The sequence below is a fragment of the Agelaius phoeniceus genome, chromosome 6, assembly GCF_051311805.1.
Source record: "Agelaius phoeniceus isolate bAgePho1 chromosome 6, bAgePho1.hap1, whole genome shotgun sequence".
NCBI lineage: Eukaryota > Metazoa > Chordata > Aves > Passeriformes > Icteridae > Agelaius > Agelaius phoeniceus.
In genome coordinates, this window is record NC_135270.1 from 17,975,873 (window position 1) to 18,003,214 (window position 27,342).

Below are 27,342 nucleotides of genomic sequence, written 5' to 3' on the forward strand. Positions count from 1 at the left end.
TGCATTTGCAATAGATACAGTACACGCAGCATGAAGAACAAACTAGAGGAGGTGGAAGTGAGCAGATAAGAGGAGCAAATTTTTTCATCTTTTATGCCAGTGGGAAGAGCTATTTGGACATTGGTGAAGGAATTTTACCTAGTTCAGGAAGAGGGCTGTATTCCCAAAGACTGGTCGAGAATATACCCCTCTGAGTCAGAAAACTTCCTGATGCCATTCCTTGGACTCGCTGTCATTTAGGTAAAGAAGATGGGTATTGAACAGTCACAATAACTGAAAAGTACTGAAAGTTTTAGTGATCAAATAAAACAGCTTTGTCCCTGTTTTTGAGATGTGTTAGGACTATTATGTCTATAAAAAGAATATGCAGTAATGCTTTCACTAGGATCAAGAAGTGCAATGTAGCTGCAATGTTTTCTTGCTTTATTTTTTAGAGGCTCCTTAATTCTTTTTTATCTCAAATATAGGTTTTGTGATAAAGCATGTGCTTGCATATTTCTGTAAGTTACATGAGGTATTACAGATTTTGCAGTCATCTGTTTTTACTCTTCAATATGTAGCATTAAAAAAAAAAACAACCAAACACTGCAATTTAATTGACCTTTTTTTTAATTATTTTTACAAGTAAGTCATGAAAAAGGAATGTTAAAGAAAGAGCACAATTTATTTTCGGGAAGACATGATTCCAGCTTCTCTAGGGTCTCTGCTTTCTTTTGCCAGTGATCATATCCTCAGCTGAGTTGCCATTGGGAACCAAGTGATACAGCCTGCTGCAATTGGGAGTCATATTTTCTAGATTGTTGGAATTGGGAGTCAGATGCTGCAGTGGTTTCTGAAGAGCAACCATTCACACACTGGCAGTTTTCCACATAGAGATAGGTATAATTTATGCTGGTTCCATTTTGGCAAGTCAGGGTCACATCTCTTGTTTGAGTGCTGAGTTCCTGGCAGCAACCACACTTGTGTTCCATCTGGTTTGCTTCAAGAGAGTACCTGTGTTCCGCCAGGGGAAAAAATGCATCTGGTTAAAAACACACAGTGTTTTTAAAAAAAAACCCCTCAGTGATTTTTGTGAGTGTTTGGCTTGGTTTTGGTTTTTTTTTTTTTTAATCCTCTTTTCCTCCTTGTCACGCACACTTATGAAAGTGATTTTCGTTGTCTTCAATATAGTGAAACTGTTCTTGCTTACATTGAATCCAATTCAATTCAGTGGAATCATATAAATACATTAACTTTGTTGCTGTTCTGCAATCACAGAATCATGTAGGTTGGAACAGACCTTTCAGATCATCGAGTCTAAGCATTATCCCAGCACTACCCGAGCACCACCAAACTGTGTCTCTAAGTGCCACACCTGAATGTCTTTTAAATACTTGAAGGGATGATGACTGAACTGCTTCCCTCAGCAACTTGTTCCAGTGCTTGACAACCATTTCAGTGAAGAAATATTTCCTAATATCCAATCTAAACCCTTCCTGGTGCAACTTGAAGCCATTTCCTCTCATCCTTTCACTTGTTACCTGGGAGAAGAGATCAACCCCCACCTCACTACATCCTCCTTTCAGGCAGTTGTAGAGAGTGTGAACATTTCCCCTGAGCCTCCTTTTCTCCAGGTTAAACACCTCCAACTCCCTCAGCTGCTCCTCAAAACTTGGGCTCCAGACCCTTCCCCAGCTCTTTTGCCCTTCTCTGGACATGCTTCAGTACCTCAATGTCTTTCTTTCAGTGAGAGGCCCAGAACTGGACACAGGACTCGAGGTGTGGCCTCACTATGGCCGAGTACATTGTCCTGGTCCTGCTGGCCATACTGTTGCTGATCCAGGCCAGGATGTTCTTGGTTGTCTTGGCCACCTGGGCACACACTGGCTCATGTCCAGCTGCTGTCACCAACATCTCCAGGTCCTTTTCCACTGGGCAGCATCCCAGCCGCTCTGCCCCAGCTGTCTGGGGTGGTTGTGGCCCAAGGGCAGGACACAGCACTAAACCTTATTGAACCTCACACAATTATTGATAAAGATATACAACAGGACTGGCTGCAACACTGAGCCCCAGGAACCACCACTGGTGACCATCCCCCAGCTGGAGGTAAGTGCACTCAACATCACCCTCTGGACGTGGCCATCCAGGCCATGAACAATTTTTTATGCAGTGAACAGTTCACCTGTCCAAGCTATGAGCTCCCAGCTTCTCCAGGAGAATGCTGTGGGAAGTGCTGTAAAAAACTTTATACAAGTCTGGGTAGACAATATCCACAGCCTTTTCCTCATCCCCTAAGTGGGTCACCCCGTCCTAGGAGATCCGGTTGGTCAAGCAGCAGCTGCCTTTCCCAAACCCATCCTGGCTGGGCCTGATCCCCTCATTACCCTGTATGTACTCCATGATCACACTCAAGATAATCTGCTCCCTGGCACCAAGGTCAGGCTGACAGGCCTGTACTTCCCTGGATCCTCTCTCCAAACTTTACTGTAGATGAGCATCTCATTTGCTGGCCTGCAGCCAACTGGGATCTCCATAGTTAACTAGACTGTTGACAAATTATTGAAAGTAGCTTTGTGAGCACTTTTTCCAGCTCCTTCAGTACCCTTGAGTGATAAATTAACTTGACAGACCAGATAAAGGAAGCCACAGAGATGTTAAATGAATTTTTAGAACTTACATTGAGGAGCCAGGACAACTTCCTTCACAATATGAGACCTGAACAGGTCCAGAAGACTCACAGTCAGCATGGCGGATCACAGTTTCCTTGGTGTAAGGCTTGCAGCTTTTAGCTTCATAAAAAGGGGGGAAGAGAGAAAATATACTTCAGTTCTCTAGTTCTGAACTAAAGGAATTGTAAACCAATTTCAAAGTGCTTGATGTCTGATTACAGAGAATCTGCAGTATGTGATGGGATGGGTACTGTGTAATGTATTTGGAGTTGTCAGATTATTCTTTGATTTCGGCTGTAAAGTGCCTTTGGAAGACAATGCAGAGACTTGAGTATTTGCTGGTTTGACTTGTGATATTCAGTATCAGGAAAAAAACTGCGTTTTTCTTTTGAATAAACGGTGAAACACAGGATCTTCTTAAATAGACTATGTCAAAACAGGGTGAGTGAAGACTCTTTCCATCCACTCAAAGATAGTTACAGATTGAACAGAGTGCTCTTCAGGCAGAACACATAAACACAGCATTACTTACGTTTACATATTTTGCAGCAGCCATCAGATGTAATCTCTGCTTCGTCCTTTGTAAAAGAAGGAGGATTTGTATTAGTACATGGTTGACAATCATGAATAAGTATATTAGTTAGCACTACTGATACTGGGCAGAAGGCTTCTCTGGGATGAACCCTGAATGAAAAAAAGGATGACTTACTGCCCTCACCACAGGAGTCTTCAATACTTGTAACCTCATAAGAAAATACTATGCTTTTCTTATTATTAATCATAGAGCAAGCCAAGTTTCATTCTTGAGACATTCCTGCAACTTCAGTGGAAGTGATTTGTTGTATTCTTCCTTGTCCCTCCTTGTTCACTTAAACTGAATTGAGTCAATGAAAGACTGATAAAAACTTACAGGATCACACTCTGCGGGGTCATGCTCAGGGCATACTCTTTTCGTTTGGACTGCAACAAACTGATCTTCAATTTTTTCACATTTGTAGTGGCTGCACTGATCGAGTGGCAGGATCTCATTAACCTAAGATTATATAATAAAAGCAAAAGTTGTTTTTTTTTCATTGTGATCAAGTATGTCTGAGCTAATTAAGTTCTGAGTCCTCAAAGATTCTCAGATGCTTCTGAACTTCTTTCAACTGGCAAAAATGAAATTCTACAAACTGTAGCTAGCTTGAAAGTTTAAATCCTGGCTCTGAACACTTAGACCATAAATTAGAAACCATTGCTCCATTAGCCACAAAAATCAAGAATTTGATACCAAATATTGTTGAACTCAGAAAGCTGATACATTGTTTTTCAAAGTAATTTCAGTATTTTATTTTTACCAGTAAGGGACATGAGTTGACTCTTAGCTGTTCTAACTTGTATGGGCTAACAGATCTGAAAATGAAAAGAATACTTACATTGAGGACATGAACAGTGTTGTTACTGAGTTTGACTTTGCAAGCAACTTCAATACACTTCCCACAGCACTCTCCTTCCTCAATCATGTATTGGTAACCCTACTCAGAAAGAGATGAAGGAGAAAGTATGTTGAACTGGTGATGGAGAATTCTAGTCTAGCTGACTGGGCAGCCTAGAGAACCTAGAGAACTCACCAGTGGGCAAGATGTCTCACACTGAACTGTTTCACAATGCATAATGTTTGCATTAGTCTCTGGATCCTTCTCAGAACTGCAGGTACACTTCTTACATGAATTGATTACTACTGACTTTCCAATCTGCAAGACAGAAAAAAATCCCAAAAAACATTCAAATGCCAACAGTTTCTGTGTAATATAAAGGCAGAGTTGAAAGCATTGCTGAGAACCATTGAGGTACGCAAGTATGACAGTTCTCAAATTCTTTGAACACAGATATTTTTTGGCTTCATGCCTTGCAGGAAAGCTCATATTAAGAGGAAACCAAATGAAGCAATGTAAAAGGGAGCAGTAAATTATTACATTAAATTAAGATTGGTCTGTATGTCAAATTATTTTACCAGCTTTTCAATGCTCCATTTAAGAATATTTTTCCTCTATCAGTTATCTTCAGTGGTTGGAAAACAATTATAATTTAAAAGCAGGGACTAAAATAGGCCTTTACATATGCAGATATCTAAGTAGAGATCTAAATTTACATATGGATTTTAGTCTTTCTGAAGTGTATCCCCAAAGACTCCAGTGCTAATATTTAAATTACGAGTTAATGACCTAAGTACCAATTTTAGCAAAAGGGTTTAGGTAACAAATCAAAAATGTTAGCTTTGTTTTTTTAAGGTTTTCTGGGCTTATTTCAAAGAGCAATTGAGTTTGGGGTATTTATCAGATTGTCTGGCAAAGTCATTCATTATAGTGAGAGGAAGCTTAAAAAGAAAGTACATCACTAAAAATGGTACAATCTTCTTTTAATACTACTCGATGAGGAAGACTTCTGTGACAAATTTGATTTTGACTCTAAATACCCAAACAACTTCCAATTAAAGGCTAGAGAGAAAAACTCCCAAAAACATGTACTGGGAAAAGAACTTTCTCAAAGACTTATTTTGGTAGAAAGGATGTACTTTTCACTTCCAGCAATATACTGCCATATCATTCTTACCGTGTACAATGTTCCATTAATCACGCAGACATCCGGTATTGGTTCTAAAAAACAAAACAAAAAATTAATTCCAGAATAACTCAAATTGTGAGTCTTCCTGAGAAGTCAAGATGTTACCAGGTTTTGTTAGTAACACAGAGAGTACGGAAAACTTGAATTCAATCCCCCTATGTGCTTAGGCTTCATATATAGGGTAGCTGAATGTTTAAGTAAAGTTTCACCATTAAAATCAGCTGGAAGAGGTGGAGAGGAATGGCTTCAAACTTGAGCTATGCCTGAAAAATCCCTTTTTTGTCCTTTCAATATCTGGTTCAATTCAAATTAAATTAGTTGTTTCCTCCGGGAACCCTCAGCCTCCATGATAAACAAAGATGCTTCAGTTATTGATTCTTTATGACCTTTCAGAACATGGCTTGTATGGGAGATTGACACTGTGGAAAAAGGTATTCCTGCTAAGGTATTCCTACTAAAGGTATTCTTATATAATGTAAATCTGACAACATGGCAGAACCCATCTATGTCTTTCACAGAACGGCTTAAACTTGCCTGTTCCTTTGTTTTGACTTTACTTTTTCAGACTTAATTTATGGATACTTTTTTCTTTTAAGTCTTTTGCACAAGTATATGTACATAAAATATGTGTATATAAAAGTGTATGTTTATAAATAAAAAAATCCTAGTTATATTAGTTTATTTTCATGAGCATCTGGCAAGAGTGTAAGTATAATTATTATTTTTCATACACTGTCAATTCAGTTGCTGATTACAATTCACTTTGTACTATTGCTTCCTGTTACTTGGTCTTCTAGTTAACTGTTAAGCTATTTGGTGACTTATTCTTGTGTTTATGCATCTTAGTTTAGTTGCATTTAGACTAATGTTAATGTGCTCCAATGTTCCATTAATAAGATGAAAAAAATGCATGGATAACATTTATAATTACAGGTACAAAGACAGTTGAGCTACATAGACCAGTGAATGTTCAAAATACTATTCTGCTCTCCCACCTATTCTCTTATTAAAATTAAATGAAAATAACTTTTTTTTTTAAACAAAGCTTCAATGCATATTTAGCCAAAAATCGTTGTGTGTTCACTGAGACAGAAAAATTTAAGAAATATTTTGCTGTTATTGTGATACATTAAGAACTTAGATATTAACAGAAGTGCAAATGTAATTGCCTGGAGTGATATTTATAAGTGTATTTTTAATACTTACTGCATTCAAATTCAGGACAACATGGGTCTTTTTGTGGTATTACAGCCATGGAAACAAATCCTAGGTCACAAGTTGTTTGCTGAGCTGTTTGGCATGGGAGTGGCTGGCATTGTGCAGTAGCAGTGAGGGAATCACAGACACATTTCTGGCATTCATCTATCCACTCCTCTCCAGGCTGAAAAGATGTAAATTATTTATTCTTAAATGCTCCTTTATCCTAGTTGTTCAGTTTTAACTTAAGATATACTCTCAAAATTAGTAGGAAATTCAGGTTGTAGTTGTTTTAGTACATTATTTAAGAACAGGTATGCTAAGAATAACCACAGAATTTTCTTCTGCATAAAAAATGTATTTTACATTTCATGGCTTGTCTACTTATGTCTATGAAATTTAAATTACTTTTATTAAAACCAAAAATCTCTGCCATGGTCTTAGTGAGCTTTTCCACCAAGAGGTTACTTAAAAGTTTGGTAATGCCAGGTTAAATAATTGTGTGCTGTCAGGTCATTTGTTACATGACCAACTTTATTATTGAGATACATAAAGGTTGATTTGAATTGACTGTTAAAGGGCAGAAATTGGTCTGGTTTTGCAACAGTGGTGTAATATAAAGTAGGGAGGGGAACCACCTTTCGTGCAGGATTGACATCAGTGCAGTTTCTTTCTACTGAAATTGTGGTGGTTGTTGCTGTGGTTGGTGAGGCAGTTTGTGATGTAGTTGAGGAGGCGACTGAAGGAGCAGGAGTTGTCAGATGACATGGCCCGTAGAAGGGCTCAATCTCACATTCCTTGCTGCAAAGTGCATAAAAATTACAGCCAGCTCTATCTGTTCTGTTGTATACCACTTCCCCTGCAGATGAAAATTGGAAAAGAAATTACAAGAATGAAAATACATAGGGAGAAAAACCAAGAAAATATTGTGAAAATATGAAGTGTATTCATGTATAAAACGTTCTACGTTTAGATGACTTTGAGTGGTTATCTTTAATTGAATAGAGTCTTAAGGGTTTATATTGCCTATGAAATCTTTTATAATCATAAAATAAGATACTTACCAGGAGAAAATAAAGTTTCAAACACATGACAAAAGCATGGAGGTATTTTGCTGGATGTAACGGATGTGCTGGTGGAAGAACTGAAGGTTGAAGGAGTGCTTGTTGTAACATGGCTTGATTGTGATGTACCAGCTGAAGCTACAGTGGAGTACAAGTAATAATTTAGTTTGCAGGTACAGGATTTTGATCTAATAATTTTAACACCTTCAAGAGGTCTATTCAACATTCTGGCAAATCAAGTGCACATGTTTCCTGCATTCAAATAATTGAGCTATTCATAAGTGCAGATTATGGAAACTTTTTCATTGCACATTGAATAACATCTGGCCTTTGGCAAATCTGACAAGATTTACCTCTAACGTTTTGAAAAGTTTCAACTTTCCTCATTTAAGTTAGAATTAATACTATGAAGTTAACCAAGCTGACAAACATAAATACTAGTAACAAAGAGGGAGATTGATTAAAAACTGGTTTATGTGTTTTAAGAAATATAAATGGTCATAGATTCATATAATCACAAACTGGTGTAGGGAAAGAAGCCACAAAACACAAAGATATGAATGTTGGTCTAAAGAAAATGATGGTTGTAAAATTTTAAAAAGTAGACAATGACATACCGGGGCTGACAGTAGTGCTGAAGAAAGCTGTTATAGCAGTATTTTCTGCATTGGGAGAAAAGAATGTTATAAGAATTTACCTGTGGTAATTCCAGACTGAGGAAGAGTTGTAGTGAGCACAGATGAGGGGCCAGAAGTGGTAATTAATCTTATTTCAGGTGAAGTGGAGGCAGGGTTGGTGGTGGTAGTGACGATGGTGGTTTCCTCCCTACCTGAGGCTGTGGTGCTGGGGCCAGCTGTGGCGCCTGTTGTGGTTCTTATTTTAACTCCGGAGGATGTTGTGGGAGATGTTGGAGCCTGGGTTGCCACAGTGGAGGTTTCACCAGGAGCAGAGGTGACAGAGGCTCTTGTGGTACTTCTCTCGGTAGTCCTGGAGGTGCTGGCAGTGCTTGTGGCAGGGGTAGGCACTCTTGTTGTTGTTGGGATGATGATGGTTGTACCTTCAGTCTGAGTGGGAGAGGTGCTGGTGGTGGTAGCAATGATGGTTGTTTCCTCTCTGCCTGAGCCCATGGTGCTGGGGCCAGCTGTGCTTCCTGTTGTGGTTTTTAGTTTCATTGGCTCTGTGTATATTGGGGAGACGAAGGTGGTTCCTTGTGGTGAGAGGGTACTTGTTGTTCCTACGGTGGTTGTTATTACTTGCTGCGAAAGTGTGGGGACAGCAGTTGGTGTTGCTGCAGGTCGTGTTCCTATTGTGGCGGTTTCTGCTGGGACGTATGTTGTGGAGGTGCTTACAGTGGTTGCTGGGGTTGGCACTGTTGTCTGGCAGTGTTTTCGGTCACAGCACAGCACTGAGACCTCGTAGTCAAAGCACATGGGGTACTTGAGAGTCTGGTCCTTATTTCTGCACACAAGTCCCTTTTCAAGGCTGCAGTCAAATTTCTGTTCCATTGTTTTCACAATTGTGTCAGGGTAGTCTTTAGCTCGGCACTTGATGTCTTGTGGCTTGTCACACAACTCATACCCAGCAGCTCTGATGTTTTCAAATGTCTCTGAATCTCCATTTTCGCTGCCTGGAGTAGGGGAGTCCACATTAAACCACTGGGTCCAGGCACAGCGCTCCACAATGCAGTTGTCTGTGCTATTGGAGATGCGGATTGTGGTGGTGGCTGGCGTGGGCCCTGTGGTTGTGGGTGGGGTGGTGGTGGTGGTTGTGCTGGGGCCAGCTGTGGTGCCTGTGGTGGTTCTTATTTTAACTTCAGAGGGTGTTGTGGGAGATGTTGGAGCCTGGGTTTCCACTGTGGAGGTTTCTCCTGGAGCAGAGGTGGCAGAGGCTCTTGTGGTACTTCTCTCGGTAGTCCTGGAGGTGCTGGCAGTGCTGGTGGCTGGCGTGGGCACTCTTGTTGTTGTTGGGATGATGGTGGTTGTGCCTTCAGTCTGAGGGGGAGAGGTGCTGGTGGTGGTAGAGATGATGGTTGTTTCCTCTCTGCCTGAGCCCGTGGTGCTGGGGCCAGCTGTGCTTCCTGTTGTGGTTCTTATTTTAACTTCAGATGGTGTTGTGAGAGGTGTTGTAGCCTGGGTTTCCACAGTGGAGGTTTCTCCTGGAGCAGAGGTGGCAGAGGCTCTTGTGGTACTTCTCTCGGTAGTCCTGGAGGTGCTGGCAGTGCTGGTGGCTGGCGTGGGCACTCTTGTTGTTGTTGGGATGATGATGGTTGTACCTTCAGTCTGAGGGGGAGAGGTGTTGGTGGTGGTAGCAATGATGGTGGTTTCCTCTCCAGTTGAGCCCGTGGTGCTGGGGCCAGCTGTGCTTCCTGTTGTGGTTCTTATTTTAACTTCAGATGGTGTTGTGGTTCTTAGTTTAACTTCAGAGGGTGTTGTGGGAGATGTTGGAGCCTGGGTTTCCACTGTGGAGGTTTCTCCTGGAGCAGAGGTGGCAGAGGCTCTTGTGGTACTTCTCTCGGTAGTCCTGGAGGTGCTGGCAGTGCTGGTGGCTGGCGTGGGCACTCTTGTTGTTGTTGGGATGATGATGGTTGTACCTTCAGTCTGAGGGGGAGTGGTGCTGGTGGTGGTAGCAATGATGGTGGTTTCCACTCCAGTTGAGCCCGTGGTGCTGGGGCCAGCTGTGCTTCCTGTTGTGGTTCTTATTTTAACTCTGGACGATGTTGTGAGAGGTGCTGTAGTCTGGGTCACCACAGGAGAAGTTACTCCGGGAGCAGAGGTAGCAGAGGTTCTTGTGGTGCTTCCTGCAGTGGTCCTGGAGGTGCTGGCAGTGCTGGTGGCAGGGGTAGGCACTGTTGTTGTGGGTAGGATGATGGCGGTTGTGCCTTCAGTCTGAGGGGGAGTGGTGCTGGTGGTGGTAGAGATGATGGTTGTTTCCTCTCTGCCTGAGCCTGTGGTGCTGGGTCCAGCTGTGCTTCCTGTTGTGGTTCTTATTTTAACTTCAGAGGGTGTTGTGAGAGGTGTTGTAGCCTGGGTTTCCACTGTGGAGGTTTCTCCTGGAGCAGAGGTGGCAGAGGCCCTTGTGGTACTTCTCTTGGTAGTCCTGGAGGTGCTGGCAGTGCTGGTGGCTGGCGTGGGCACTCTTGTTGTTGTTGGGATGATGATGGTTGTACCTTCAGTCTGAGGGGGAGAGGTGCTGGTGGTGGTAGCAATGATGGTGGTTTCCTCTCCAGCTGAGCCCGTGGTGCTGGGGCCAGCTGTGCTTCCTGTTGTGGTTCTTATTTTAACTTCAGAGGGTGTTGTGAGAGGTGCTGTAGTCTGGGTCACCACAGTGGAGGCTTCTCCTGGAGCAGAGGTGGCAGAGGCTCTTGTGGTGCTTCCTGCAGTGGTCCTGGAGGTGCTGGCAGTGCTGGTGGCAGGGGTTTGCACTGTTGTTTTGGGTGGGATGATGGCAGTTGTGCCTTCAGTCTGAGGGGGAGAGGTGTTGGTGGTGGTAGCAATGATGGTGGTTTCCTCTCCAGTTGAGCCCGTGGTGCTGGGGCCAGCTGTGCTTCCTGTTGTGGTTCTTATTTTAACTTCAGATGGTGTTGTGGTTCTTAGTTTAACTTCAGAGGGTGTTGTGGGAGATGTTGTAGCCTGGGTTTCCACTGTGGAGGTTTCTCCTGGAGCAGAGGTGGCAGAGGCTCCTGTGGTACTTCTCTCGGTAGTCCTGGAGGTGCTGGCAGTGCTTGTGGCTGGCGTGGGCACTCTTGTTGTTGTTGGGATGATGATGGTTGTACCTTCAGTCTGAGTGGGAGAGGTGCTGGTGGTGGTAGCAATGATGGTTGTTTCCACTCCAGCTGAGCCTGTGGTGCTGGGGCCAGCCGTGGTGCCTGTTGTGGTTCTTATTTTAATTCTGGACGATGTTGTGAGAGGTGCTGTAGTCTGGGTCACCACAGTGGAGGTTTCTCCTGGAGCAGAGGTGGCAGAGGCTCTTGTGCTGCTTCCTGCAGTGGTCCAGGAGGTGCTGGCAGTGCTGGTGGCAGGGGCAGGTACTGTTGTTATGGGTGGGATGATGGCGGTTGTGCCTTCAGTCTGAGGGGGAGAGGTGCTGGTGGTGGTAGCAATATTGGTTGTTTCCTCTCTGCCTGAGCCTGTGGTGCTGGGGCCAGCTGTGCTTCCTGTTGTGGTTCTTATTTTAACTTCAGAGGGTGTTGTGGGAGATGTTGTAGCCTGGGTTTCCACTGTGGAGGTTTCTCCTGGAGCAGAGGTGGCAGAGGCTCTTGTGGTACTTCTCTCGGTAGTCCTGGAGGTGCTGGCAGTGCTGGTGGCTGGCGTGGGCACTCTTGTTGTTGTTGGGATGATGATGGTTGTACCTTCAGTCTGAGGGGGAGAGGTGCTGGTGGTGGTAGCAATGATGGTGGTTTCCTCTCCAGTTGAGCCCGTGGTGCTGGGGCCAGCTGTGCTTCCTGTTGTGGTTCTTATTTTAACTCTGGACGATGTTGTGAGAGGTGCTGTAGTCTGGGTCGCCACAGTGGAAGTTTCTCCAGGAGCAGAGGTAGCAGAGGTTCTTGTGATGCTTCCTGCAGTGGTCCAGGAGGTGCTGGCAGTGCTGGTGGCAGGGGTAGGCACTGTTGTTGTGGGTGGGATTATGGCAGTTGTGCCTTCAGTCTGAGGGGGAGAGGTGTTGGTGGTGGTAGCAATGCTGGTGGTTTCCTCTCCAGCTGAGCCTGTGGTAATGGGGCCAACTGTGCTTCCTGTTGTGGTTCTTATTTTAACTTCAGAGGGTGTGGTGAGAGGTGCTGTAGTCTGGGTTTCCACTGTGGAGGTTTCTCCTGGAGCAGAGGTGGCAGAGGCTCTTGTGGTACTTCTCTCGGTAGTCCTGGAGGTGCTGGCAGTGCTGGTGGCTGGTGTGGGCACTCTTGTTGTTGTTGGGATGATGATGGTTGTACCTTCAGTCTGAGGGGGAGAGGTGCTGGTGGTGGTAGAGATGTTAGTTGTGCTGTCTCCAGCTGAAGCTGTGGTGCTGGGGACAGCCGTGGTGCCAGTGGTGGTTTTCAATTTTATTTCAGGGGTGGAGGCAGCAATTGTTGATGTTGTTTGGATAGCAACAGTGGATAATACTGTTGGAAGAGTTTTTTCTGTAGATAGAGTGCTCCTTTCCCTGGTGGTTGTGGAACTGCTGGCAGTGCTGGTCGCAGGGGTGGGCACTTTTGTTGTTGTTGGAATGATGATGGTTGTACCTTCAGTCTGAGGGGGAGAGGTGCTGGTGGTGGTAGCAATGATCGTTGTTTCCTCTCTGGCTGAGCCCGTGGTGCTGGGGCCAGCGGTGGTTACTGTTGTGGTTTTTATTTTAACTTCAGATGTTGTTGTGGTTCTTATTTTAACTTCAGAGGGTGTTGTGGGAGATGTTGGAGCCTGGGTTTCCACTGTGGAGGTTTCACCAGGAGCAGAGGTGGCAGAGGCTCTTGTGGTACTTCTCTCGGTAGTCCTGGAAGTGCTGGCAGTGCTTGTGGCTGGCGTGGGCACTCTTGTTGTTGGGGTGATGATGGTTGTACCTTCAGTCTGAGGGGGAGAGGTGCTGGTGGTGGTAGCAATGATGGTTGTTTCCTCTCCAGCTGAGCCCGTGGTGCTGGGGCCAGCTGTGCTTCCTGTTGTGGTTTTTAGTTTCATTGGCTCTGTGTATATTGGGGAGACGAAGGTGGTTCCTTGTGGTGAGAGGGTACTTGTTGTTCCTACGGTGGTTGTTATTACTTGCTGCGAAAGTGTGGGGACAGCAGTTGGTGTTGCTGCAGGTCGTGTTCCTATTGTGGCGGTTTCTGCTGGGACGTATGTTGTGGAGGTGCTTACAGTGGTTGCTGGGGTTGGCACTGTTGTCTGGCAGTGTTTTCGGTCACAGCACAGCACTGAGACCTCGTAGTCAAAGCACGTGGGGTACTTGAGAGTCTGGTCCTTATTTCTGCACACAAGTCCCTTTTCAAGGCTGCAGTCAAATTTCTGTTCCATTATTTTCACAATTGTGTCAGGGTAGTCTTTAGCTCGGCACTTGATGTCTTGTGGCTTGTCACACAACTCATACCCAGCAGCTCTGATGTTTTCAAATGTCTCTGAATCTCCATTTTCGCTGCCTGGAGTAGGGGAGTCCACATTAAACCACTGGGTCCAGGCACAGCGCTCCACAATGCAGTTGTCTGTGCTATTGGAGATGCGGATTGTGGTGGTGGCTGGCGTGGGCCCTGTGGTTGTGGGTGGGGTGGTGGTGGTGGTTGTGCTGGGGCCAGCTGTGGTGCCTGTGGTGGTTCTTATTTTAACTTCAGAGGGTGTTGTGGGAGATGTTGGAGCCTGGGTTTCCACTGTGGAGGTTTCTCCTGGAGCAGAGGTGGCAGAGGCTCTTGTGGTACTTCTCTCGGTAGTCCTGGAGGTGCTGGCAGTGCTGGTGGCTGGCGTGGGCACTCTTGTTGTTGTTGGGATGATGATGGTTGTACCTTCAGTCTGAGGGGGAGTGGTGCTGGTGGTGGTAGCAATGATGGTTGTTTCCTCTCCAGTTGAGCCCGTGGTGCTGGGGCCAGCTGTGCTTCCTGTTGTGGTTCTTATTTTAACTCTGGACGATGTTGTGAGAGGTGCTGTAGTCTGGGTCACCACAGGAGAAGTTACTCCGGGAGTAGAGGTAGCAGAGGCTCTTGTGGTGCTTCCTGCAGTGGTCCTGGAGGTGCTGGCAGTGCTGGTGGCAGGGGTTTGCACTGTTGTTGTGGGTGGGATTATGGCAGTTGTGCCTTCAGTCTGAGGGGGAGAGGTGTTGGTGGTGGTAGCAATGCTGGTGGTTTCCTCTCCAGCTGAGCCTGTGGTAATGGGGCCAACTGTGCTTCCTGTTGTGGTTCTTATTTTAACTTCAGAGGGTGTGGTGAGAGGTGCTGTAGTCTGGGTTTCCACTGTGGAGGTTTCTCCTGGAGCAGAGGTGGCAGAGGCTCTTGTGGTACTTCTCTCGGTAGTCCTGGAGGTGCTGGCAGTGCTGGTGGCTGGTGTGGGCACTCTTGTTGTTGTTGGGATGATGATGGTTGTACCTTCAGTCTGAGGGGGAGAGGTGCTGGTGGTGGTAGCAATGATGGTGGTTTCCTCTCCAGCTGAGCCTGTGGTGCTGGGTCCAGCCGTGTTGCCTGTTGTGGTTCTTATTTTTATTTCAGGGGTGGAGGCAGCAATTGTTGATGTTGTTTGGATAGCAACAGTGGATAATACTGTTGGAATAGTTCCTTCTGTAGATAGAGTGCTCCTTTCCCTGGTGGTTGTGGTGGTGCTGGCACTGGTGGTACCTTGGGTTGGTACTCTTGGTCCAGGTGTAGTAATAGTCGTGCCTTGTGTTGGCAGGGTAGTAGTACTGGAGATTATCGTGGTGCCAGGTGTTGTTTGTAGTGTTGATCCTGGGAGTGTGGAGATAGTATTGGGTGATGATGGAGCTTGGGTTACCACAGTGGAGGTTCCTGCTGTCATAGTTGTGATTTGGTATCCTGTTGTTGACACTTGGGTTGTCGTTGATGTTACTGATGTTTCGCTCGGAGTCGTTCTTTCTCGTTCTCTCATTGGTGTTGTAGTTACTTCACTTTCTTGTTTTTGTGTGGTTGGTATTATTGTTGTCTGTACTGTAAATGGTGTTGATTCTACAGCAGTAGTTGTGAATTCTCTTGTGGTTGTGGATGTTGTAGTTTGTGCTTCTGAACATGGTATGTATCTGCAGCAGGATATTCTGATTTCATAATTATAGCACTGCTTGGATTCTTGGTCCTGGTTATTGCATATTAATCCTCTGCTTTGACTACACTCTATTGTTTGGTTAAGGTTGGTAATTTCGGTATCTGGGTGTTCTTTGGCTCTGCATTGAACTTCGCTTGGGTTTGTACACACACTGTATCCTTTATCCTTGAGATTTTGATATGTTTCATAATCTCCACTGTCCTCTTTGTTTTCAGGCTGAGTGGAATCATACCATTCTGACCACACACAGACATTTTTCACACATACAGTTGTCACTGGTGTTGCAGTTGTAAGTTCTGTAATTTAAAGGAGGAAACATAAGTCTTGTCTGTTCTTATTAGAGTTCCAGGAAGAAATTATTAATCTTCCATACTTTTTTTTTTTGTTGTAAATATTTTTAATATTATGTAATATTTTAATTTTAATGAACTTGCTTTGGCAGTCTCAAATTTAATTTCTAAAGTAGGTTTTGACTTTTTGCCTTATTATTGTAGAGGTAGTTTCTTTGACACCTATTAAAGGTTTGTAGCTAAATATAGGTAATCTGATATCCTTTGCACAGTATGTCACTGCTTAGATAATACATCTCAATTGCTTTGGTATAAGTAGAAGAGGTTTTATTCTCCTTGGTATTATCTCTGTATTTATTTACACTTAACTGCATAACCACACAGACTTTAAAATATTTTGACCAGTTAATGACTTTTCTACTTAGTTCAATATTACCACATGTAAAATATTTATAAATATAAAATATATACTTAACATAAGTGTATTTTATATGTAGTACATTATAATAGAGAATACACATATACTATATATGAAATATATAATCTAATAGGTATTTTCTATGTATTTTAATAAGACTTCATATTCCTGGCATTATGAAAATAACCATGTGGAATTGATATTACTTTCTCAATATGACTGTTAGTTAATAGAAGACTTAAATTTGAATATTTAGTTCTTGCTGTAGTATAATTTTGTGGATATGTTTCTCATAATTACTCAGAATTTGGTCATTGTAATTAATTAACAGCAAGAATAATATAGCAGTGTACTCCAGGAGTAGAAGGAAATTATTGATTTGGGTATTAAACAGAATTAGGAAAGGTTCCAAAGAATGGTTATAAATAGCTTAAAGACTCCCTCAAAATAAATTTCTTATGTGCTCACTAATTTAGGAAATGGCAACAACTGTCTTTCATGTCTCCAGAAGTTGGTCTAGAACTGCTGGGGGTTTTTGCAAGGAAATTAGAAGATTCTCCAGGTTGCAGTGATTAATAAGCTCTATTAATTTTTCCCCAAGGATCACCACGGTAAAACAGAGGAAACTGAGTTTGTAAGAAATGGTGTATTCATTTCTACATCCTTAACTATTCTTTTTCACCTAAAGCTGCCAGGTGAATTAGTGGCTCCAGTAGAAGTCAATAGTTTCAAGTAAAATTATATACCGTTAACTGATGAAAAGGTCCTGCCTTTCAGGTAATTTTTAGTCACTTACAGAGATTTCAGAATTATTTTAAAGATTATTTATGCATACCTGAAGCAGTAGTTGTGGCCTGACTTGTGGTAAATGTAAATGGGGTTGTTGTAAAAATGCCACATTTAAAGATGTTTCTGCTTATTGTTCCATTGACATCGCACGTTGCACTGAAACACCATCCAGTTCCATCTGTGGTGTTGTAGATGAGTTCACCATATTTATAGCTATTCCCTTCATAAATGCAGTTGCAGGCTGTAATTCAGAAGTTTATTGTCAGTTCAGACATCTATGAAAAGATAGTATCCAATACTTCTTTTTCTAAATAATTTTTCTTAGCTGTCTTACCTTTATCATCGAACTTGCACTGTAAACCTTCTGATGTGCACTCACTGAAACAGAAAGCATAAAACCCCATATATTTTGTGATTGTGATGTAATTTTATTAGTCATCTTTCTGACAGATACTGGCATCAAAAGGTAAGGCACTTTGTGTTTATTCCTAGAGCTTTCTGTTCATTTTGGCTCCTTTTTGGCCGTTATTTTCCAAAATCTTCCTTTATATTAAACCCAAACATATAAATAGAAGTGAAGTTAAATATTATGCAAAATTATGGGTAGAAGTCTTAAGGCAGACTTTCCTTTTTTCCTTCATATCACTTTTCTTGCATTTGCAGTATTTTTGTACTAAAATAGAAGGCTAAAAGGGTGAGTCTATATGCTCAAATGATGCAAGTATGTTGCAAAATCCTCAGAAGCAGGCCACTAATAAATATCTTTACTCATGGCACAACATTTTTCCTGCCACAGGAATGTAAAATAAAGATAGCCTAGTCATAAAGGAATTCTTGTTCTTGCTGCATCTTAGTGCTGAGGATTTACAATATAATCCATACAAATAAATTCATAAAAACATAAAATCATGTAAAACCTTCTTATTAATGTAGTAGGAAAACTGGCATTAGATCGTAAGACATTATTTCATCACAGGTAGTACAAACTGATCTTGCATGTAACATGAACATACAACTTCTCCCTTGAGTTTTGATCATTTTTCCTTGTATAAGATGAGGTTGGTATGTTAAGTCTTACCATATACTACATTCATCTCGCTGATATATCTTTCCATCTTCATCATCATAACAGTCACAGAGACTAACACACTTCATTTGATCCTCATGAAAATATGGCTTGTCTGGTGGGCAGTTAGGGTAGCAGCCTGAAGGTGGAAAAGGTAAGAATGAGATACAGTCAGCAAAGGTTTTATTTGCACCAACTGCATTTGCAGGTCTTGTTTTTAATTGTCATCATGTTTCTACTTTATGTTTTGGAATAGCTCTAGGAAGAAATGCAGAGTTACTAGCATCAGCAGAACCCATCCATAAGAACTTAGTCCTAGAGATCTTCTTACTCCAGTTTCCATAATCTGCTTCCATTCATGTGGATATAATGATACTGGAGAAAATTCAATTGTGCAAATGCAGTTGATGGAGGAAATATACTTCATCAAAGACAGTTTAAAATATAGCAATATGTACCCACTAGGAGGTACTTGCAGCTATTTTTACCTTCTAAACCTGGCAGGTCATTGAGACATTTTCCACTTGGGTTCTTACAGGTTTTCATACAGGAAGCACCGCAAGGCTTATAGTGCCATTCACATTCTCCTTGCTGATTGTAGTAATCACAGAACAGTGCTGAGGAGAAACAGAAAGTTGAACATATTCAGGGAAAGAAAAAAAAAGATCAAATAGCTTAAGCATGAAAAATTGACACAGTGAGATAGATATTAATGCACATATGTAAGATACTGTACACTTAGCTGCACTTTGAGAAAGGTTTATGACATAAAACTTACGACAAATTGTTGGGCTTCTCCAGGCTACGCATACACCAACTTCACTGCATGCTTGAGCATAGGCAGCTACTGCTGTACAAAAGCAATCACAGTCTCCTCCAGTGTCACAGGCACAAGCATCTGTCACACATGCTTGGTAATATTTTGCTGGTTCAACCTGTTATTAAACAGAAATATAATATTATGCATCCTGCCTTCTAAGATTTCTTACCTTTGCTCGAGTAGTTTTCTTACAATTGTATATCCCAGAGGAAAGACCTACATTGGTAATTTCTTTTTCTTTTGTTAAACACTGTAAGACACCTGAGGTGATGCCAAATGATACATCCAAGTCATGTATTGCCAGATTTTTAGAAACCTAGACTTGTATCCTGGTGTAAGATTAGATTAATTTTCAAAAAAAATATTAGGCAACTGCACAGTTACCTGACAACATTTGTTATGTACTTAGTGTCAGGTAAAGGCTATGCTGATACTTCATTTCTGTGTTATTATTTCATTGAGCTTGCCTTCTCTACCTGGTATATGAGAATTTTTACTCAAGTCAGGCTGCAAGGAAATTCATAGTAATTATGAAATTATTATTATTTTGTTGTTATTTTTCTTTTTAAATGTCTTTTTATTTCTTAGAAGTAGGAATTATAAATCTCTCCCATTGAGGGCGATTCAGACTGGAGTTTTCCCGGCACAATTTGAAGTGAAACATATTAATAAACAAGGCATGCATGTTAAAACCTACGAGAATAGTACCTTCAACAACCCACAGGCTTAGTTTTCCCACAGTAAACATCTGCCCTGGTAATACCTGAGAGTGACAGGCAGCAAAGACATTGCTGTTGATGATGCTACACTGCTTCTCTGACCAGGACTTCCGATAAGGGTTGGTAGAACATGGGTCCTTGACACTGGCAGCATCAGGGCACGTAGAGGATACTTTCCAGCTGTTTCCAAACTCTAGGACATTCTCTACTACAGATTGACTCCTCGTAGTAAAGTCATTGACGCTGTTGCCATCATAATTTCCACAGAGACCACAGACCTGGCCCTGCAAAAGACATAAATAAAAGAATCATGGATGTGAGAAAACTTGAAACAAAATCTGAGACTGAAAGAATACTTGAAATCCATCTCTTAGAATAGTGGCATTCCATTCTATCAGTCCTAAACATCTTCATACTCTGGAATAGAGGAACAGAATATGACCACTACAGCTAGAAGGATACTGTTCTTAACTTTTTTCTTTTAAATATGAACAATAAAACCATCTTTGTTGTCATAACCTTCTGTCTTTGAGGTATATTTTTAATAAGGAAGTGAGGACTCATAGCTGATTAAGCTTTTTATTTAAGCCTTGTTTTGTAGAATAGCTATACATATAAAAACAACCTTCTAACTATTGAGTACTAACAGTTCAGCCACCTAATCTATTAATTGAGTCTTTACCATTAAGTCTGCTCACTGGTATATAAAGAAATTACATTTTCCTTGTGCATCCAGAAATATCACTCATTCCGAATGTATGGATTTGTACAACTGTGAGAGGCTACAATACATGCTTTTTCTATGAAACTAAGGTGCATACTTTCCATATTACTACTATTTTTTAAAAATGCTGGTGAGTGATGCAGGGAAAGAACCTAAAGTACTGAAAGAAGTTGGTTCTAAATTATGCTTCATTTAAATACCCAATTTAAATACCTAATGCGGTAAGATAGAAAATTCTGTATTTACTACAGTTTTTAGTGCTTATATATCATAAGCTAAGAGGAGTATGAAAATTGGAATTAATTTTCCTTATCATCTGTGTAGTTGTATGCTTGACAAATATTTGGTGGCATAAAAGAGGCTTTCACTCATTATACACTTCTTTGTTCTTGAAGTGTGATAATTTGTGTGTCAATGAGAACTGGAAACAATGGATTATTTTCAAGATCAAGCCTATTCAATTGATTTACACACAGGTAGGTATGTAATTTTAATAAGTCTGATAACCTGTAACAATGTTCAGTTTGTAATTTCAACAAAGTCAAGTCCAAAATAGTGTTTTGCCAACTCAAGTTCTATCAGGCCAAATAGGCACTGGAAGCTACCTTCCAAGCTCAGAATGGCAGCAGGATGATGACATGGCATCCTGAGGTACCAGAGGAATGGAAAGCAATGTGGGATGAATGGCAGGAATGCTAGAGACCATCACTACTTGGGATCTTGGCAGGGTCTCAACAAGATTCACACCCAGACAAAGCTGGACAGTAAATTGCCATTGAACTGCTAGTTCCACACCTTGAATCGAGGGCTGAGCTTGATGAAGATGCTGGTTTTCTTGTCCCACATGAGGATCAGCCCACTTTTGGTCTCAATTACCAGGTACATCCCCATAGAGCGGACTGTGTATGGCACCTCGTCATTCTGTCCTCTCTTTACGACACTGACACGCTCTTCACCAAGGATCAGCTCATAGCTCTGAAACAGGAGGAAAAGGTAAGGAGAAATGAGTCAGTAGCTGCAGCTGTGCTCTCAAACATGTTTTTTCCTGCTTTTAAGAGTGCTATGAATAAATAGTTTATATCATGAAAACAAATAATCGAAATGCAATGAATCAAAGCAATCTAATTCAAATCTCAGGTTCCTGGAAGTGTGGTAACAGATATTTAAATGGCGTAGGTTAAAAAAGTGTCTTTTGACTGTCAAGGAGAAACTACATTGCATACAATAATCTTCTGACTCAAATAGGCTAAATTTCTGCCTTTAGACCTTTACTTTTCCCAAGGATGATGTAAAATAGGGTGGGAAGTCAAAAACATAGAAAGGTAGGAAGATCTACCAAATATTTCACTTGAATCTGATGTAAACCTAATTTAATAGTTGAATTGCTTTTTAAAATATTTTCCAAATTCTTAGAAGCAATAGAAATCTAGGCTTCTCCTAAGCCTTAGCAGGTACAAAGGAAAACTGCTCTATGTGTAAAACCTTCTTACCTCTAAGAAAACTTTGATAGACTTTGAGCAAGTTGTCCCAGTGTTGCCACAGGGAACATTTTCAGTGGCAACCCTGAAGGTCCCGTTGACTGTGCCACTTTTCCCACAGTGGTCCTGGGTAGAGAATAACATTTAAAAAGATATTATTTTTACAGATAGGATCAAGATTACCCCTCATTTGCTACTGCTAGCTATCAGTACCTGGACTAGTGTGTATTCACAGTTTCCATTGAAGCTGAATCTTTTGTCATCAAAGGTGTTATAATGACCATCTCCATAAACAGCACAAGTGCCCAGACATTGATCTTTGGTACATTCCCACTTCCTATTCTTGCATACACTAGGAAAAAAAAAGAATTAAATATTTTAATAATAAAACAACTTACTCTTTTGTGTAGACATATCTGAACAATCAATATTTGTTTGGCAATCCATCCCTGCCAAATGCTATATTTTTTCTGGAAATAAAATAGTCCTTTACATTTTTCATGTAAAGAATTAAAGAAAATTCTGTTCTGCTACCTGAATACCTTAACTGCAAAACTAGATACTTAATGAACCCTGTAGTCCTAAAGGTTTCCTCCCATTCTGTGCTTTGGCCATCTGACAGATATCAGAAGGCAACCTTCTCAAACTGTGTAACCCAAAACTAAAAGATCTAAAATCCATCAACTGATTAGATTTGGAATCCAAATTTTTCCCTGTTCTTTTACTATAAAAGGTGTTTAGAAAAGCAAATGATGGAACCAGGAATGCTACTTCTGCAGATATACTTACCAGGTGTTACAGTCGAAGTTGATCTTTTGCCCAGGCTGATACATGGCTTCATTGTGAATACATGGACATTCCTCTTCAGGAATACAACCACCATTCCCATCTAACACAAGCCCATCTGGGCATATGCAGCCAGATGTACATTGTGAGCTATACTGGAAAAGAGAAAATAAAAACATAATTTTAGAGTGAAATGATCACATTAGAAAAAGGAAGATTAAATTCTCATTAAAGGTGCCTTATATGGTCTTATTGCTGCCCAACTTAAATAGGAGAGAACTATAAAGTAATTAAAGGGTAACGGAACAAAAAGGTTATTAGCCATAGATTTAATAAAATATAAATCTGTCAAAGAAAAATTTTTTTATGTATACCAATCCTGATTGTTCTGTTGGAACCTGTGAAATTTAAAACACATTGGCTCTTGCACTTTGTAATGGATGATTTGTGACTGAACGGACTTTTAAAAGAAAGACAAGTAATATTTTTTTCAGTTTGGCTGAGTTATATTGAAATTTATTTATCTCATGTGGTACTTACTCATGAAATGGCATGTGGCTACTAAGAACTTGAGTAACATGATTAGATGCAGCATGGTATGAGAAACAATCATTTCTCCTAGCCAATTTTTAGCCTTTCCTACAGAAGGCAAATAAGCAGTAGAACTCTAGATTTTTCACTACTAGTTACTGTTACCTGTAGTAGCTGAAGAAAGGTAGACACTAATCTTAAGAATTAATTTGGATATTACTTATTATATTTTGATCCAAGGGTTTCATTGTTAATGCTTCATAACATCATTTCAGGGCTTCTGCTACAAGAATAATGTATCTGTGTTGTAGGTCTGGAGTAGATCCAATAGATAATTACTTCAGCAGCAAGAGCATAGACAAACCTGGAAGCACCATTTAATTGGGCCATGACATACTTACACACTGCATATCCAGAGTCTGGCAACTTTTTTGACATTCTGCTCCAGTTGTTCCTGCTGTGTTGTTTTTACAGTCAAAGTAGACCAGGGGAGATTCACAGACTAGAGGGAGGGAAGAAGTGGCACAGGGTTTATTTCACAGCTGTAGCCATTTAAACCATCTATAAGTTCTTTGGAAATTCCCTATTTCAGTTAGCTGAGATTGTTGTCCCTATTCAACCTGCTGATGAGATTCACTACAGAGTACTGGATTCCTCCCCCAAAAAAACCCCACAAAATATATCAGAACAAAAAGTCTTTCTGTAAAAAGAGGTTTTATGAGTAATCTACTTCACTCCTGCTTTTATGACAACTGTAGCACTATAACTAAGTGAGAAATTATTCTATTAAAAATCCATTAAGAAGAATCAATTCTATGAACTATTCTGTGCAAGACCTGGTAAAGAGAAAAAAATAAGTGGAAGATTATTTTTACCTGAAGTTGGATTTGTTGCTCCAATGCAATTCAATCTTCCCTGGACACAAGTGCTGTGAGAGAGGGGAAAACAATCTATTTTATTATCTCCTCTCAAACCAAATATTGAGAGTGAGAGCTACTTATCCCTTGTCAAGTTTCAGAATTTTCAAAGGAATTCTACAAACCTGTTTTGCAGTCTTGGGAAAGAATTTCTCTCAATACCACTACACATGCTGCTTTCATATGATATCCGTTGTTGCTTAGCAGGAAAATTCATAGGTTGTAATGCATATATGTCATTGCTCGTTACTTACATTCTCATAAGATCTCCTCTTGTTGCTGTTGTTGTAATTTTATACTTGAAAGATTATGGAATTAAATAAAAAATGCACCAAAGTACAATTGCCCCATCAATCTAGAAATATTACAGAATCATAGAAACCTTTAGGATGGAAAAGACCCTTGAGATCCTCAAGTCCAACCATTAACCCAGCACTGCCAAGTCCACCACTAAACCATGTCCCTAAGTGCCATATCTCCATGGCTTTTAAATAATTGCAGGGATAGTGACTCAACCACTTCCCTGGGCAACATGTTCCAGTGCTTGACAACCATTTCAGTACAAAATTTTTCTTAACATCCAATCAAAACAACCCCCGGTGCAACTTGAGGCCATTTCCTTCCATCCTGTCACTTGGTACTTGGGAGAAGAGGCTGACCCACACCTCACCACAACCTCCTTTTAGGCAGTTTTAGAGAGTGTGAGTGTCTTCGCTGAGCCTCCTTTTCTCCAGGTTAAACAACCTCAGGTCCTTCAGCTGTTCTTCATAATATCTGTGCTCCACACCAGCTCTGCTGTCCTTCTCTAAACATAGTCCAGCATCAAAATGCCTTTCTTGCTGTGAGAGACTCAAAACTGAACACAGGATTCGAGGTACAGCTCACCAGGACCAAATACAGGGGGACAATCACTTCCCTAATGTCAAAAGCTTTACAAAAGTCCAGGCAGACAATACTCACAGCCTTTCCTCATCCACTAAGCAGGTCACCTTGTCATATAAGAAGATTAGGTAGGTTAAGTAGCAGCTGCCTTTCCCAAACCCATGCTGGCTGGGCCCGATCCCCTGTTTGCCCGGTGTGTGCCACCCAAGACAATCTGCTCTGTGTCCTTCCCTGGCACCAAGGTCAGGCTGACAGGGCTGTAGTTCACCAGATCCTTCTTCTGGCCCACCCTGTAAATGGGCATCACATTTGCTGACCTCCAGTCAACCAGGACCTCCAAGGTTAACCAGACTGCTGACAAATGATTGAAAGTGCCTCTGTGAACACTTCCACCAGCTCCTTCAGCGCCCTTGGGTGGACCCCATCTGGGCCCATAGAACTGTGTGTATTTAAATGGTCATTAACCATTTCACTTTTCATTGTAGGACTCCATTCTGCCCTCTGTCCTCATCCTGCAACTCAGGGGAATATATACCATTTGTAAATTGGAAAATAAAGTTAAAAAAACTTGAAGAAATTGAAGAGAGAGCATTCTTTTGAAATTCAGGGTGAAACCATCTTACACATTCTAGACTTTAATGAGAAAATACATGTTATTTGAATGTTTTACAAAAGATTACTTACCATACACGCCCATTTTCATGGACCACTTCTCCAAATGGTATAGGAGATCCTTTGTAGTAGCAGGGGCACTCATTAGCAGGCACACATTTGCCACTCTCATCCATGTAGGTTTCATTTACACAGGTGCAGCCATCAACTGGGACAAACTTAATGTTGCATGTGACATCAGGCTCACTCAGAGAGCGGCAGGTGGGTTGACAGGAAGAGATGGTATAGCTGTAGCTCAGGGATTTGGGACATGAGGTGGTGTATTTTGCTTGAGAGAGGAAAATAAAATAGATTGTTAGTTGCAGATGGTATATTCTCATGTGAAAAAAGAAAAATCATAGGCAGTAGAAAAAACATGTAAACAATATACCTCTGCTTATGTTGCATAGTTCATGTAAATGCATTTCTGAATAATTTCAGAGTTTGATCTGAAAAGCTATTGTATGTGTGGAGTAAATAATGCGTGCAAAGAAGAAAAGATTTTTTCAAATGGAAGTTCAGAAGGAAACCTCCATTTGCTGCTGCCATTCAATGCCAAGGTGCCTAAACCTCTTGAGGAATGAGACAAGAACCCAGCATGCATCTTCAAAGACATGAATCTGCAAGTGTTCTGGTCAGTATTACTAGTACGGTTATTCTAATACAACACATTATCTCTGCAACAACTTGTGATACTTGTAAAGTGTAGTGAAACTCTAAGTTGCACAGAAACAGGTGGAGGCACTTCCATAAAAACAGTCCCTTTCATAATCAAACCACATCTCCCTTCTATTCATAATCACTCTTGCCAGCAATGGATTGATTCTAAGGGGACAGCAGAGAATTACTTCCAGGAGTGCACTTAACAAAATCCCTTCCTCATCATTTATTGATTTGTCTAGAAATGAGTAGAAAATAATCTCTGATCAGCAATTTTTATTGATGTGTGTTCTTAGGAAATGAGGAGAGTACTTACTGCAGACATCAGTCCTCCATCCCTGCAGCTGGATTCCTTTTGCAGCACAAGCTCTCACATAGGCAGACAGAGCTGCACACAGGCAGTCCTCGCTATTTTCACAGTTACATGTGTCAAACATGCAGTTCTAAGAATGGAGAGAAAAATAAGGTCTCAGCGCTGGAAATATTGTCAGTCTTTAAAAAACCAGTGAACTTTATCTTTCAAGTCTTATTTCTTAATCTTTCTTCAGATATGCTTACTCATAGACAACAGTAACACAGCTTTACCACTTTCCAGTCTTTGTCTAAGGTTCCTGGCGGGAGAAAATGCACGTAATGAAAATTGAGTCAATTACTGCAGTTATAATTAGGAAATAGTGGTCTTAAATTCTGTTATACATTTTGCAGCTTCTTGATCCTCGGAAACTTTTTGGTGGATATGCTGCACAATAGCATCCAAAGCTCTATTCACAACAGGCAGTCCAGACATCCCATTTCACCAGTGTCAACACCTGGGTAACTCCTAGTGAGAAGAGTGGTTTGCAACACTTTGTGAGCAGAGTGATGGTAATTAGGTAATGTGCTTTCTGTTCCAAGCAGTTATTAATGAGACGCCAGGCTGATAAGGTAAAAATTGACTGATATTCAAACAAGGATTTGACATGCCTTTGAATATACTATCTGGCTTATGTGTAAAACCATCTGGGAGTAAATAGCCGCCTTTTCATCAGCAAACAAGTCAGGATCTTGAAGCCAAGACTGACAACTGGAATAAAGTAATGTTACAACACAAAGACAAACACATGTTGAAAGAAGGAGAAACTGCAGCACAGCAATGGGGATACAGGCATTGCCTAAGACACGTCTGGAACAGCCCCTATTTCCATTGTTTCCAAAGGGAAAAGCAGTAGGGCGAAGTACCGTGTGGTAAACAGCGGGATTCACTGCATAGTGACAAGCAGCAAAAGGTCCTGTGCTGTCAGTGAGCAGTCCACACCAATGCTGAGCGTATTTTTCTGTGAAATGAAGAAACAATAAAAATGCACATTACTCTTTGTACTTCATTAGTCATAAACCCATGCT

The 27,342-nt window shown here is 41.3% G+C and overlaps 1 protein-coding gene across 1 annotated transcript in view; it reads right to left on the reverse strand.

The window, feature by feature from the left end:
• Positions 1-667: 667 nt before the first annotated feature.
• The window catches only part of LOC129121834 (uncharacterized), a 65,111-nt gene continuing 38,436 nt past the window's right edge, over positions 668-27,342 (reverse strand). Inside the window, exons 19-43 of the mRNA XM_077180547.1 lie at positions 27,181-27,275; positions 26,279-26,405; positions 25,336-25,591; positions 23,728-23,780; positions 23,254-23,354; positions 22,325-22,476; positions 21,749-21,887; positions 21,548-21,661; positions 20,853-21,032; positions 19,378-19,617; positions 18,573-18,729; positions 18,283-18,411; positions 17,807-17,933; positions 17,063-17,106; positions 16,774-16,969; positions 8,211-15,520; positions 7,514-7,651; positions 7,088-7,308; positions 6,459-6,633; positions 5,241-5,284; positions 4,259-4,381; positions 4,064-4,162; positions 3,559-3,623; positions 2,657-2,800; positions 668-993 (exon numbers count right to left, since the gene is read on the reverse strand). Of these exons, the coding sequence (XP_077036662.1) occupies positions 732-993; positions 2,657-2,800; positions 3,559-3,623; positions 4,064-4,162; positions 4,259-4,381; positions 5,241-5,284; positions 6,459-6,633; positions 7,088-7,308; positions 7,514-7,651; positions 8,211-15,520; positions 16,774-16,969; positions 17,063-17,106; positions 17,807-17,933; positions 18,283-18,411; positions 18,573-18,729; positions 19,378-19,617; positions 20,853-21,032; positions 21,548-21,661; positions 21,749-21,887; positions 22,325-22,476; positions 23,254-23,354; positions 23,728-23,780; positions 25,336-25,591; positions 26,279-26,405; positions 27,181-27,275 (10,691 nt within the window). The 3' untranslated portion in view covers positions 668-731. The remainder of the gene's footprint in view (positions 994-2,656; positions 2,801-3,558; positions 3,624-4,063; positions 4,163-4,258; positions 4,382-5,240; positions 5,285-6,458; positions 6,634-7,087; positions 7,309-7,513; positions 7,652-8,210; positions 15,521-16,773; positions 16,970-17,062; positions 17,107-17,806; positions 17,934-18,282; positions 18,412-18,572; positions 18,730-19,377; positions 19,618-20,852; positions 21,033-21,547; positions 21,662-21,748; positions 21,888-22,324; positions 22,477-23,253; positions 23,355-23,727; positions 23,781-25,335; positions 25,592-26,278; positions 26,406-27,180; positions 27,276-27,342) is intronic.